This window comes from Pecten maximus, chromosome 14 (genome assembly GCF_902652985.1).
Source record: "Pecten maximus chromosome 14, xPecMax1.1, whole genome shotgun sequence".
NCBI lineage: Eukaryota > Metazoa > Mollusca > Bivalvia > Pectinida > Pectinidae > Pecten > Pecten maximus.
Genome location: NC_047028.1, coordinates 27,959,218 through 27,974,154, shown reverse-complemented (window position 1 = coordinate 27,974,154; position 14,937 = coordinate 27,959,218). Strand labels below are relative to the sequence as shown.

At 33.0% G+C, this 14,937-nt stretch overlaps 1 protein-coding gene across 2 annotated transcripts; it reads right to left on the bottom strand.

Moving 5' to 3' along the window:
* Positions 1-6,468: 6,468 nt before the first annotated feature.
* On the bottom strand, positions 6,469-13,765 carry LOC117342960 (CD209 antigen-like protein C). 2 transcript variants are annotated; one of them, XM_033905265.1, is made up of 4 exons: positions 11,035-13,765; positions 10,610-10,695; positions 9,284-9,371; positions 6,469-8,418 (listed from the first exon to the last, which is right to left on the bottom strand). In XM_033905265.1, the coding sequence occupies exons 1-4, from the start codon at positions 11,054-11,056 to the stop codon at positions 8,201-8,203; spliced, it is 414 nt and encodes a 137-aa protein (XP_033761156.1). In that variant the 5' UTR covers positions 11,057-13,765; the 3' UTR covers positions 6,469-8,200. The 2 variants fall into 2 exon arrangements, with proteins under 2 accessions (XP_033761156.1, XP_033761157.1); XM_033905266.1 differs by lacking the exons at positions 10,610-10,695; positions 11,035-13,765 and adding an exon at positions 10,158-10,588.
* Positions 13,766-14,937: the final 1,172 nt, after the last annotated feature.

Genomic DNA, 14,937 nt, shown 5'->3' with positions numbered 1-14,937 from the left:
AAATTATTTAGGTCAGCGATTTGAATATGAAACTACTATAAATGAAAACCTGCTGAACCAAATTACTATTTATTTGGAATATTGCTCAAATGTAAACGTCAGTACAACGTGACGTATCGAATTCAATCCGATCTGAAACATTCAAATGATGCATTCAACCAATTATATCAGTCGGTATTCTTTCTTTTGTTTGCTTGTTTTTGAAGAATATAATGGTGATGACATAATATATTTTCAGATATTTGCCCGACAACGGAATGGGTGCCATTCAACCATAAGTGTTATTTCTTTGCCGACCAAAAAACAACTGCAGATGACAACATGGTAACTGATATATTCCGTGATCACAAATAATTATACTAGCAAAACAATATTAGAATAACAATAAAGAGCTTAACTTCAATTCAAAAATGCTTTTGTCTGATATTTAACAATACATGTTCGCTGAGGAAAGACGCGTGGGCTGTCCCTTTGGGAGTTTTTTTTTATATTCGATTTGGAAATATAACAACCAAAAATATGACCATAACATCATTCAGTAGTATATTGAAGCACACTGTTTATACGGCTAGAGAGGCTATAGTACTTCAAAGATCGAAGACGTTTAACTTTTTTCAGGATAATGTCTTCCAGCTTTTTCATTCATGTGTTTGATAAGAATACAGGTGATCCTGAAAATATATCTTGTAACGGTAGAATCCGCAGTGGGAGTAAGGGGGATTAGAAGCAGCAGCAACTATTCGAGTATATAATTGCATTTCACATGCTATAAATGCCGTCCAGCATTGAAGTTGAAGGAATTTCAACAATAAGATTACACGCCCCGTCATCCTATTCTTTTTTGAGGTTCACAAAATCTGAGGTTCATAATAGCATAACTTTGGCGATCACTTTTTTCGTTAATAACGGACATTGCTAGAATTATTATGGAAATTGATAAATCGTCAGTAATACGAGAAAAAATCATAGTTATATATCTGAAAATAAATCATTCGGTCATTGTGATATCGGGTTCGGCAATAAAAACTATGAAACATAATTTACGGGCAATCCTCACCTTATACATTTACGTGAACAAATGCACCGCTCTATTATATTGTTTTTATAACATTTTACATCACATGGATTAGGGAACGTTTAATCAAGTAATATTCATAAGAATGTATTAAAGTCCATTGTGAAATAGAGAAAAAAAGCTATTCCGTGGTATCCATCTGGATAGGCAAAAATATGAGAAAAATAAAGAGTAGCATTATATGAGCTTTCCAGAATGTTACATGGAACATCGCACTATTAAGATATATTCAACATCTGACGAATATAGAATTCAACTTCATGTAAAACAAACTTTCAATGAAATATGAGAAATGTATTTTTTCTATTATGTAACTTTCTGTGCATCGACCAATTACCATGATTTTTTTGTCGGTAACAGAAACTCTGTGAAACATTTAACGCCACAATGGTACGAGTCGATGACGACGCAGTGAGCGAATTTCTCACCTCAGAAATGGGAAGAAGGGGTAAGCTTGCATACATTCAACATTTTACAAGGACCAAACAAATAAAGAGTCAGTGAATATCAAATAATCACTTCGTTAACAGTCTTTCTCACAGGAGAAAAACACAATATCCAAGGTCCAATACCTAAGGAAATCACGATATTGATCACATAATCGACATGTTAATCATTGAGTTCACCCGTTGATATGTTTTGCACATATCATTGGTGTAATATAACGCTTAAAAGTCCCATTTGGTCACCGGCATGACATTAGACTCGTTCTCACACGAACGCATTTTTATCCGAATTCTAAAAAATGCTTACGTAATGTATCATACATATATTCTGTGTAAAATATGAGCTACTTTCGTTTTTTCAAGACTGTTGATTATGTGCAAAAATAAATTAGAGATAACATAGAGTTAAGATATCAAAAAACGTGAAAGGCAAACTCTCATTGAGCTTTTTTAAAACACTCCTTTTATATAGAACAGCTTGACCTGTTTTTTTTTTATTTCACATATATGATATAGGCATGTGACAGAATGTATGCATGTCTTTATAAGTTAACGTAGACAAATATCTTATTTTCCTATATCTATGTTTTTATCGAAGAAACTTATTAATTAAGAATAATATTTGGTCCTAAATAAATTACTTAATGGGCAATTTAAGTATGGATGATCCCATCAAGCTGATAGATAGAATCCGACAGAATCCTTAATTCAGTTGTATAAACGACTTCAACAAATCTTTAGGAAACTATTTTAGACTTTTCTCTTGGATATAATTATCATACTGAAAAAAGTCAAATACAGTGAATAGGGGAATAGATGTGTATTAGCAGAGGCGTTAAAACCTAGTAGTTTCACATCGTCAAATAGTCAGCCTTACATGCAAACTTATCCTTGTCAATAATTCAATATCCTTTAAATCAGCACACTATTGAAAAATATATTTCTTCTACAATTATGAAATGTACACGAGCATGTATGTGTATGTAAAACAAAGTTAGGGACAAGCTTTAAAACTGTTTTATCATTTTCCCAGATGATTATTTTATTCATTTTATCATTTTAATTTAATTTATATTGTCAGAATATATGTCATTTACTGAAATATACTTAATTGAAAGTATACAGCCAGGTATTTTTTTTTGTAAATTGAATTGCACAACATTGCTTATGATAGCGATGCTTATTTTAACAGAAAAGATAGGAATTTGGATTGCTGCCAACGACCGAGCTGTGGAAGGTGAATGGGTCTGGGGTCCTGGAGATATCGTCACAAATGCGGCATGGGATTCAGGTGAACCTCATGCCACTCGCATGGATTTTGAAGATTGTGTCGCGTTTTGGCCTTCGTGGCATGATATGGAGTGTTCTGAAGACCATACGTCATTTCCCGTGTGTCAACGTTCTTATTCCATTTCTCCTTAGATACTTACCGTTACTGTGATCATGTAAAGAAATATGTTTCAGACATCTAATTTGTAAAAACATTTGGTATGAATTAAACGTCCTCACAATACCCAAGTTCATATGAGGGCTAACGGAAAACAATGAAAAAAAGAGAAGATAGTTCAACATCTTCTAGTCAATGACGTCTTGGTAAATGCCAGCCTTGAGAAATCTCATTCTGACAATGAAGGTGTAAAGGAACCCGTGCATTAGCTAGAGCACAACTTGCAGCGTCAGACAGTTACCTTGCGTGTTTTATCTTAAGAAAATAGGACAAAAGATGGTCGTTTTTACCTTAATATTTTTAGTGGACAGTGAAAAAGCACTATAGAGAAACATTACAATAAAAAAATACATGTTTGTACTATTTGTTTTTTTAAACTGTGGCGTATTGTTGTGCATATTGAAATAACCTAACTCTTCTTCATTCCGTTTTCTGTTATATACAATGTTTAAAGAGTATTAACAGAGTTAAGTTCTGATCTATCGGTAGGTGAGATGTATTTAGTAAATCAAATTAGGTATTTAAAAAATCATACCTACATGAGCAAATTCATTGTGTGATGACAAATGATGGTTTTCCAAGCCTTTAAGCATCCTATTTACATATGATATATCGGAAAATATCAATGTTCTCTGTTTAAAAAAACCTTTTATTATATGTCTTTGGCTAATTTTGACCTCTAATGGAATGTATATACATTGCAATTATAATGTTGAAATATGATATATTAATGAAAAAGCATTGTCTGATTGTGTTGTATTATTAAAGTATAATGTGTTTGTGATGGATACCAGAGTAACTACATATAATTATTAAGCTGCAAATGAATTCTAGATGGACAGAAATTTCGTTTTTTGTTCAGTCAAAACTTAAACTGTTATATCACTTTCGGAATAGAATTTTTACATAAACTATAAAATGTATATATTTATCGGAAAAATCTGTCTATTTTCCAGTAATATCACTGGTGACATAAATCCCTGATGGCTTTATATAGGGTGAGTCATTCAAAACCGGCTGTGGCATCAAAAAATGTCACCAGGTTGTTTTAATACAATATACATTGTGTGTGACGGCGTTACGTAGTGTGGTTTCACAAAATAGATATGTAGCATAAACCATGCACATGTAGGGATATAGTGACTCGTGTTTATATATCGTATGCAATGCAAGTGTATAGTGTCCAGTTTTGTTGTGACGTTTGTCAAGGTAAGAAATATTGATTTGGTATGGCTGTGTTATCCTCAAACTCTGGTCGACTTTGATGAATAATATTACGTATAAACCGTTTACTATCTACGTCTTTGTTGCCGTTAAAGAAAAATCACAAAGACAAACCAATTCAGTATAATCATCGATATGGATCTTGTATAAAACATTTGTTTGTTATTTTCCTTTAAATTATTTGTATAAAATTACTTAAAGTTCTTGCATTTTTCAAAGTATTTTTTAGACCCCGTATTCGTACCAAAACATGGTGAAACATTACATATGAAGCTTTTACTTCTTATATTGTTTAATTTATGATATCATCAATTCAATAGAATGGTTAATAAATTATTCATAAACGCTTCACAATTTACCTCGAGCTCCATTAGATTTATGAGCCCCTCAAATAAACAAACAAAATTGTAATTGAATTGTTCTTGAAGGCCCTAGAAAACCTCTTCTAAAATATTACACATGGGCAAATCTGGGTATTCATTTTGTCAGAAGAATATCATAGGACAGATATGTATGATTTGTTAGAGAAATAACATATGTCATTGATCATGGTTTTTCGCAACATAAGGGAAGCAACTCTGAGATCAGAAAACGAAAAAGACTACAGCTAACATGGTTTTATTGATTAAAGTTTAGGGTAAAGTTAAATAATGGTCGTAGATACAACAAATGTATCTGTCTCCATATCTTAAGTTATATAACCAAAACAAGTAAGTTTTTATCAAAAATTCACGGACGCGGTTACAATAATCCGACAACCCTTCGCTTCGTCACTGTGTACTTTTTATTTGTATTTATTGACAATATTTAATGGTGCAAGGGCAAATGCCAGGGATTTTGATGGTGCACCTTTCACCACTCAATAAGTATTTACACTAGTTGGCAGACGTTTGATTTCGACCCTCATTAACCCGATGTGTTTACTACAAATATGTTATTAGGATGAAATCGTATAATCCAGCTATTGTCTAATATCTATTATATGTCACATTTGATAGAAGAGGCAATGCTCTCCCTGTATGCTCTCTATTTGCGCTGGAGATGACAAAATAACCATTCATGTCAATACACCACTCGTAATTTTTAGTCTTTAAGGCGTTGTCATTTTTGCAAGCTTTATCGGACGTTGAAAATTCTTGCTGTGAACTTTATCGGAATTTGAAAATTGTTCGCAATGCTGAACAAATCCTGAACGTAGTGCTACTAGAGCTGTATCTTAAGAACATATATGTTATAAAGACATTTTTAAATTAGGTAGACCAAAATATAAACTGCCAGTATCGAGGAGAATATATAACTTGTTTTAATTTCCTTTCAAATGCTGGGGAACTGAAAATCGTACTAGTAACACTGCACCTCTTTAAAATTCTATTTCAATATTATAAATTTGTTCTTTTCTTAGAACTGTCAGTTTTTCAGATAAAAGTCAACACTCATTTCAATACCGTTCATTTATCAAGGCATAGGAACCATCTCCCATTTTTAGTTTACTGTATGAATTATTCTGTACCCTTTGCTAATTTTCATTCATATACAATTCAATGTTATTGCGAGGATAGTTAAAGTCCTAGAGTCAGCCATATTCATGTAAAGAATTTGTATCAAGTTTTCAGCAATCGACTCTCAAGGTCAATAAATTAATTTGAAAAACAACTTTACATTGTTTTGTTTTCACCTTTATAACCAATGATAAGAACAGAACGGTTATCACCATGCAAAAATAGTATCTCACGTATAAGGTTGAAAAAAGGTTTCATGCATTTTTACTATTAAACATCACCTATACTAACTAAGCTATAAACCAAGCATATCTAAAAATTAAACATCTATCCTTAGATAATTTTGCATATGTGCGCATGTCCTTGATACATCATCGCGTGGCCCTCCGTAAATGTGTACCCAGTAATCCTTATTAAAATCGTCATAACCCGTGCATTTTTATCAGATTTTAAATGGAACATCACAAATTAATGTATATTTGAGATATGCTGAATTTATTCTATATTTTGTCCAAAGATATTTGATGTAGTAAAATCCTGATAGCTAAGACTTTTTCGACATTCCAAAGGAGAATCAAGTGGAAGGAGGTTTGTGTGTGTAATAAAGTTACAAGCAAAATGGTGCCGATTGAAAAGATGAAAAACAAGGATATGTATGACATGTATCTTAAAAACATTCCTTTTATATGCACAACGTGTAAAAAATGAAAAATAGATTAATTTTTAGAGAAAACAAAACATTTTTCAAATCTGTTTTCTTTATTGTATTGAGGCTAATTAAAGAGAATCATAAAAAAATATCCATTTCATAACATAATTCCTTATGGTTTTTAAAACAAACATGAAATATATTATAAAATGACATATTTCTACAATAGAATGCAAAAGCAGTATACCATAATGAAGACAAACGAAGTGCTGTTATAAAAGTCCTCAATATCCAAGTGAGGGGAAAACGATTATCCAACTACATCTATTGGTATATTGAAACTATTCGAATTTCATAACTATTGATTTATCTGTATTTATTTAATTCAGCATTGATGTATTTTTCATCGGGGTATGAAAAACGTTTGTTTGCCATCATAATTAACATCAAAGCTTATAAATAATTTTTGAAATTGATTTTCAAAATAAACATGTTTTATATACAATTTAAATGATTTTATAACGGTTATTTTCACAAATCGATACGCAACGTCAATGGCTGTATTTTTTTTAATCACATTTTTTTCGCCATTTTCAGATTTTTTTTTCATAGAGGTATGAAAAACAAATCTCAACCAATCAGAAAGCCACATTCTTCGTAAAAACAATAACGAATTAAGTATCTTAAAAAAAAAATTCCCTCATACTTGTGTTGATATTCCAGATATTTAACTTGCTAAAATATCACACAAAGGATATAATGACCATTTAATACCATATTTTTATTTTATATTTAATGTTTTTAGATATTTTTTGAAGACGCATAAAGTCGCTTTAAGAGAAAAGTATCGTACAACATAAAAAAATAAGAAATTCTTCAAGGGTGAATTTTCAAAAATAGAAATAAATAATATGATATCAATATATAGCCTTACGATAAAAGGAGAAATCTCATGAACCAATGTAATATTTATAGGAATACAATCAAAGTTATGTTAGAGATTAGGGGAACTCAACGCTTACCATCATCCGATTCCTGCCATGTAGGAGATGGCTAGTGGCGCTATGTTGAATTGTATCTAACCTAAATAAGACCTTGCGGAGGAGAATTCGACCGATAATGTTAATATGAAAATACATGTTGTAGTACATGTAATTGTTGACTGGTTTGTTCACATAAATGCAAATTTTGCCGGCGAAAACAATTATCAAAATATCTATTTGAGAATTCTTATACGTGGGAAGGTGAGAAACAACATATCTTAATGTGAATAAATATGTAACAACGTTAATCTTAAAAGAGATTCTTAGGTAGAGAAGTCCTACCACTTAATTTATAGGCTGTCTAGAAACTTCGAAAAATCTCTATTCAGATCACGGAACTTATAAGTAATAAGAGGAGAACAAAACATCCTTTATAGCCTTTTCAATGAGGCTAACGCAATGAAATGTCAACCGTGGGAGAAGTCCGATGTGAATATTGTATGTCTTTTTCTCTTTATAGATATAGAAACTACGTATTAGAATTAATTAAACGTTTTTTTTTTATTATTCTATCTTTTATCGTTTTCTAGACACAATTAAAATACTTGACCACCTTAACAACTACCTGTTCCGAAAAACCAAGTTGCTAGCAGTGTTGATGAATGAAGTATGATTTCAACAGGATATGTTAACGAGAAGAGAATGAACGTGTTGTCTGTATCTCATCCTATGCTCGCTGAATAAAATCGGCCTTAGATTTTAGCTTCCTCATGAAACCCAGATATAAGAAAATTGCAACATGTCTTCTTTAAATGTCCTCCTTTCACCCAGGCTTTACTTGACCAGGGAATCGAATAACGGCCGTTATGGGTTGTGACTATGACGAAATGTTAAAGTGAACTTCGCACACAGGATAAGAAAGTCTTGTACATCCGACATCGGCCCACAACGGCTTTAAGACGACACATTCCTCGTTCCAGCGGTTATTTGGTTCCCATTGGCCCCACACTGCATTCGTTACCATATCTCCGGGACCCCAGACCCATTCATTTGCTACAGCTTTGTCGTTGGCAGCAATCCATATTTCGTCGAATCCTGTTCATCAAATCGTACTTATTAGCGCCTGAATCGTCATATTAGTAAAGAAGGAAATATTATTCATGTTAATATTTTGGATATGTGTATGCGTTTTTGTTTTATTTATTTATTTTTTTTCTTTCTTCATTTCGATTATTTATTTGATTGTTTTTGCTTGTTTGCCTTTTTAAAAAACAAAATAGTTGAGCACCTCCTATTTTAACGTTCATTGTTACATTCAGGTAAAACGCATTCAGTGTCATAGGACGTGGAAAAGGAGTTAACGAAACGGTCATCATACTGAATAATGTAAATTGTTCGTTGTTTTCTTGTTATCGAACAACGAATATAAAATAAAACGAATATTGCTATATGCATTATCATTATATAATTGTTACATGGGCTAACCACATTGCTATAATTCCTGACCCTTTTTGTTATCACTATCAATAAAATAAGAAAGCCATTCAAACATGAACTGTTGACGTATACATTTATGTTTTACTGTTGTAGATATTTGGTAAACTAAAAACAAAAAATAAAAAATCAAGTATAGATATGAAATTATTTACCGTCATCGATTGTTGGAGAAAAGTATCATAAAATATGCAGGAAAGGCTTGGTGCTGACGGTATTTTATTAATATAGCGTCAAAATGACATGAAGTTCAATAAAAAACGAAGAAAAAAAAGAAGAAAAACCGTCGCATATAAAAAGATGTATGAATACATGTAGATATGCATTTGAATACCTTTATATAGTATTATATCAAACATTTACATATCATGTTATGTTCTTCTCGAACGATGAAGATTTGTCACGAAATTGACATTATATCGATTAACTTCTGATATATGAACAGGATGATTTCATGCAAGCTTACCTCTTCCGTTCATTTGCGTTAGGAGGAAATCATTAACGTCATCGTTATCAATCCAAACCATTTTAGCACTCATATTTTCACAGAGCTCCTGTTACCGGCATATAAAGATATTAAATGCATATATATTAATTAATCGATGAATATGATATAGAAAAAAGACTGTTGACATATTGACTGTAGAGGAGTTGATATTCAGATAAGGTTATTATGGTTGCATTGCATACAAAGCAGTTTCAAATCATGCAGTGGTTGTTTATATTGACGAATCAGTCGTTAGGGCTAAGTTGTTAAGTCGCTGAGTACATTATTATAACAGGATCACCACTCCAATGATCTTTTTCTCTTTATTAGATTTTTTTTTTTTTTTATTTTTCTGGCCTCTCTCTTGTTTTATCTACATTCCATTATTGCTGCCATCTATCCATGCTTGTAACTTCGACTTTTCGACTTTTGACATATTAGCCATCGTTCAACGAGATCTTATAACTATGTCAATTTTGAAAAGTTAATATACAAAATATGTTAATGCATTTGTCAACCTTAGCTCATTTATGTTAATAAAACTATACAAATAAATGTACATATGCAAACCAACAAATAAGATAGTTCAATTTGCATACGACCCGAGTGAAAACGTCGACGCAACAGGGCGAGTCAGGATATGAATACATATTCTTCGGGGTACAATTGGTCTTTTATCTTTGTAAAGAAAATAAATGAGAAGTTCAAACTTCTGAAAGGCGATAAAATACAAACGCGTCTAAACTGTTTCTAACTTTTAAAGTCACCTGACAGCTTTGATTATAAATGGTCATTATCTTAACAACGTGACCAGGTGTAAATAAAAGATGTATCTCAGAAGACAAATAATCACCTCCTGCCTGACGAAGAAATCACCAACTCTATGAGTGATATTCCTAGCTGATCGTTCGGAGCACATAACTGGACAAACAAGAACACCAACCCTCGAGCCGGATAATTCTTTGCCACCTTCAGGTGGGATACTATTCTTTTATTCATCAATGTCGGTTTAAAAAAAGACAGTTAAGACCTGTTAATGACAGGAGTGGTAATTGCACTATGGCAATTCATCAAAAATCGTGCTAAAAGTATAAAGGATGACACCCCACAGGATTTAAATAAGGATGCTTTTGAAATCCCCTCTCCTCAAATGAGCATATTTTTTTTATCAAATTATTACAATCGACCAAACTGTATCATGCAAAGATAAATAAATTGCAAAATAAAGTATTCGTATTGTTGAGTAAATTCATAAAATTTGGGTTGTAGGTACAACTAATTGTAAACATTGAACATATCCATTACCAGTGTATCATATGCATTTGCTGTTATATCAGGAAACAGGTAGCACTTCTTGTTAAATGGCACCCATTCCGTTGTTGGGCAAACATCTGAAAATAGAATATGTCATCGATATTTTTCCTATCAAAGAATATGAATCCATGTACTTTTTACGTTTCTGTATTTGTTTTTTCTTCAGATGTGTATATTCCAGCTATTCCATCCTGAGCGATCAGAATACGTATGTGCTTTCCTGCCAAACTGTGATTTTTTTTGTTAGCTCAATATACCATATTTAAGATATCATTAGTGCTTGATGTTTCATTCCAATAATTATAACGTTATGGCGATGCGTCCTTTGTGGTTTTATAAACGTGTGATCAGTTTCCTGCTCATGGGTTTGATATTAATGTGTGGTTTTGGTTCAATGACATAAGAATACAACATACCTTGTAGTAGACATGAATTCATTTATATTGACGCATACTTCATCTGCCGAACAATTAGCATGAGAGCAGCCAACAGTGTCCACCTTCGAAAAGGCAAAATTCATTAAAGTTATATATCAATTCCTTTTGCTTACGTTGTCATTTATTTGTTTTTACGACATTCAGTAGCATTTGCAGTTGGTGGCCTGGTGGCACAGTGGTAACATACTTGCCTTTCACCTACTCGGCCGGGGTCCCCGATTCCTTGATCGGACGTGGACAGGTATGGGGGTCACCTGCCTGCCCACGCGGGTTTTCCCCGGGTACTCAGGTTTCAACCCATAATAAGACCACTCGCGGGCTTCCATCTAGACCAACAAGTGATCATTGTAATCTGATGGCAATTAAAAGGTAACAAAAGGATTTGACCACACATTCAAACGCCGCCAATCCCTATCTAGTTATCAAAGCCACATACGATAAATTAAGCAATGATATAATTCCCTTTATAGTCGTTCTGAATGTAAAGAAAGGTTATGGAACAAATAGTTGAAGTAGCGGCATATCAGAAGGGCATCGTTGAAGTTTATATCCCCCTTTTTCAAGTCAGGTATTGTACAATCATTGCTAAATAGATACACAGTTGTGTTTATTACGATCTGTCATAGAAAAAAAAGATAAAGATTAAGATTCTGATATACTGACAGGTAAGATCTTGAATCCCACCATGTGCTCTTGAATCGTACCGGTTGTACCAGGTAGGTACGGTTTTGTAGAATGGGTAATGTTTTGTATTAAGGTATGAGTTGACTGTCGATTCTACAAAATAAAACCTTCAGACAAAACAAATCGATGATAATCCTTCTAATAATAATCGAAATCAACTGTCAAACGTGACAGGTCTAATAATGGTCCATAGCATATTCATATATTCTAGGCAATTTCAAAGTTCATTTATTCTCGATAATTTCAAAAGCAATAAAAAATTCAAAATAGTCGATATTAGTGAAACATTATTTGCATGACGAATAAAACATGAGGAAATCATTGAACCCAGTAGTGCGATTTCAGACAGCAGACCATGCGAACCGGTTCGATTCAGGTGGTCCGACGATTCCAATTACAATGTACATTTTGTATAACAGGGTATAACGATTGAATGTTCCTGCGTTGGTCAAAACCTTGTCATGACTGGCACCGCTACCACACACGTGTCTCAACCATTACTTGTGATAGGTGCATTATTCAAGTCTGTTGTGATTTGTGAGTGATATGTCGTTTCTATCAAGTAAAAGTGGCCGATTACCTTCCAATCTTGCTGCCAAAACAAGCGATATGGTTTGGTATATAAGCAGTGGGTTTTCGTTTCGGAAGCAGTATTGTGATGTCATGCATTGCATGACGTCGAGTTATTTTAATGTCATCTGGCATCATACTATGGTCTCCGAAGTGGAAAATGAAAATACTAGTTCCTTGAAAACTGCTTCAATAGAAGGTTTTGAAAGTGAATCTGTAGACATGTTTGTCGAGTTATATATTAGTTTCCTATCCTGTTCATCTAAAAATGTTGTTTTTAAATACTTGTTGTAGTATATCTGTTGTACATGGGGTGACCTACAACCAAACAATTAAGTTGGTTTTTATGTACTCTTTTACTATTCAGTGCTTTGTTAGCTGTGATGTTTCCATGGCATCTGTAATTTCCATTTTATTGATATCCCTATTTAAGATAACACAAAAAATGTCATAACATCATTCTGTTTCGGTTTCATCAATTTCCTAAGTAATTTTTATTTTAATTGTCAATTTTGTTTCCATTTTGTTTCTTTGTTTATCACTCTTTTGTTGATTGCGCTTTATTGATATCGGGTATATTCCTGCTTCTACCTCTTTTTTTCTGGAAGCAATATATATTCGCGCAGTGATTCCTTTCGCCCAATGTGTAAATCTTTGACACACAAGCCATCTCCATTAAAAGGGGAAACGTTTGAAAGAAGGTTGTTATTATGAGTGTATCGTACTAGAGTTAAGTTCAGACCGGCATTAATCGACACGGAGAAAGATGAGAGTATTACAGAATTGTCATTATTTTTCCTGTCACTTCACATCCTGATATTTTAATGAAATGTATTGCAGGTATATTTACCTATTGTTTTTGTCTAAAACAATAATGACACGTTTTTCTTACAAAGTTAGAACGTTGAAATCGATAACACGTTAAAATCTGTATGATAATTAAAGTTTCTTGAATACTCATTGTTTGCTTATTAATATTCAATCGTTTCATATTCAGAAAAATATTTTATAGGACACTATACCTATGCATAATAATTGCTGTTCTTAAATATTCATGGTTATCTGATATCTATTCAGTCCTGTCATATTCATAAAATTGTACACGTCATATTCATCTAATCTGTATGGTAATTAGCGTTATGAAATATTGATGTTTTTCTTTATAGTTTTGGGGTATTTCATGGGATATGCTCCCCTTTCACTTTGTGGTATACATTTTGATATTATACGATTATGGCACATCATTTCTATCAATCAGATGAGTTTATGGGAAGAAGATGACCTATATTGATCTGGGCCTGGAGGACTTGCTGCTCTAACTGTTTTATTATAATTCAGAATTACAGAATTAAAAAGTGTGACCCTATCCCATGCAGACTGCATCTTGTTCCATAGCTTTCGCCTAAGCATCATAAATGACCCATCTTTGATGGAATTGAATATGAATTAAAAAATCTGATATGCTCACACTCACACGAGTGCAAGTCGACGTAGGGTTGAATAGGACATATGATGCAGACTAATCCAATCGGCATTTGATGCGAAACTTACAATTAATTGTAATAATATTATTTAGCGACAGATTTCCCCCCCTGCATTAGAACAGTTTTGTCTGTAAATTAGCCAATATCCCCCTATTTACTTAACAATTTTACTTTATCGGTGTTTCATTGTCGGAAAAGTTCTTGCGATTTATCCTTCCCTTCTATTTGCACAATTTGCAATACTTGTCTAAATTTGTTGGACCTGCCTGCTTCGTTCCAAAGTTAACATTTTTTTCTAAATTTTGGCGGTGTAGACAAAAACAAGATTATTTGTCATTTTATCAACTGAGACTGTAACACGTAGCCTTAGTATACATTCATATCAGGTTTACCTGATTCATAATGCATGATATTTATACTATTGATTTGATTGGACGACGTATGGGACAGAGAGTGTGACTCCAAGATTATTGAATAGCGTTTAAAGTTTGAATCTTACCAATCTGACATCGATGATTCGGGATAAGAGTATATCTGCTAGAAGGACAGTGAGAAATTGGTCAACTTAAACGAAACTCTTTATAAGGGACCGTTATTTTCTGACAGCGGTGATCTAGGGCAAGGATTCCCTACAATAGGCACTGTGGAAGAGGGAGCATTGAAAAATCTCTTCACGAACTTGTTAGATGTCATAAGAACGAGACAATCACCCTGATGAAAATGCGCCGCTCGGACATTGGCAACAAAAAGCCGCCTTAAGGCGGAGGGAATCTTAAATTAAATATATCCTTTAAGATGAGGAGTTGTAGGGGAAATTAATTGTGAAATGTTTAGAATGCAACCTTAAAAGTGGACAGTATGCATTTTCTTTATTCTGAACAATGGTACAATTTCTGTAAACGTTCTTTATTTGGTGCACCCAAATTATAGCGATCTCTCCAAATGTAACACATTATCTCAATAATGAATTAAAATAATTTTATATAAAAATAGTAGATAGAAAGTGCAATGAGTGTAATCACAATTTAGAAGAAAACCTCCAACGCAAAAAGCGCAAAAAAGGTTACCATTAAAATATATACGTTTACAGTACGTGATAAATGTTATTTGGCAGCCGCAGATTTGATCAAGTGTACTAGTTGAT

What these genes read in the sequence shown, in the direction of transcription:
- LOC117342960 (XM_033905265.1), bottom strand. Translation starts at nt 11,056, where the DNA reads ATGAATTCATGTCTACTACAAG. An exon ending in GAATTCATGTCTACTACAAG is followed by an intron (nt 10,696 to 11,034) that starts GTATGTTGTATT and finishes TTCTATTTTCAG; the next exon opens with ATGTTTGCCCAACAACGGAA. An exon ending in CAAATGCATATGATACACTG is followed by an intron (nt 9,372 to 10,609) that starts GTAATGGATATG and finishes TGCCGGTAACAG; the next exon opens with GAGCTCTGTGAAAATATGAG.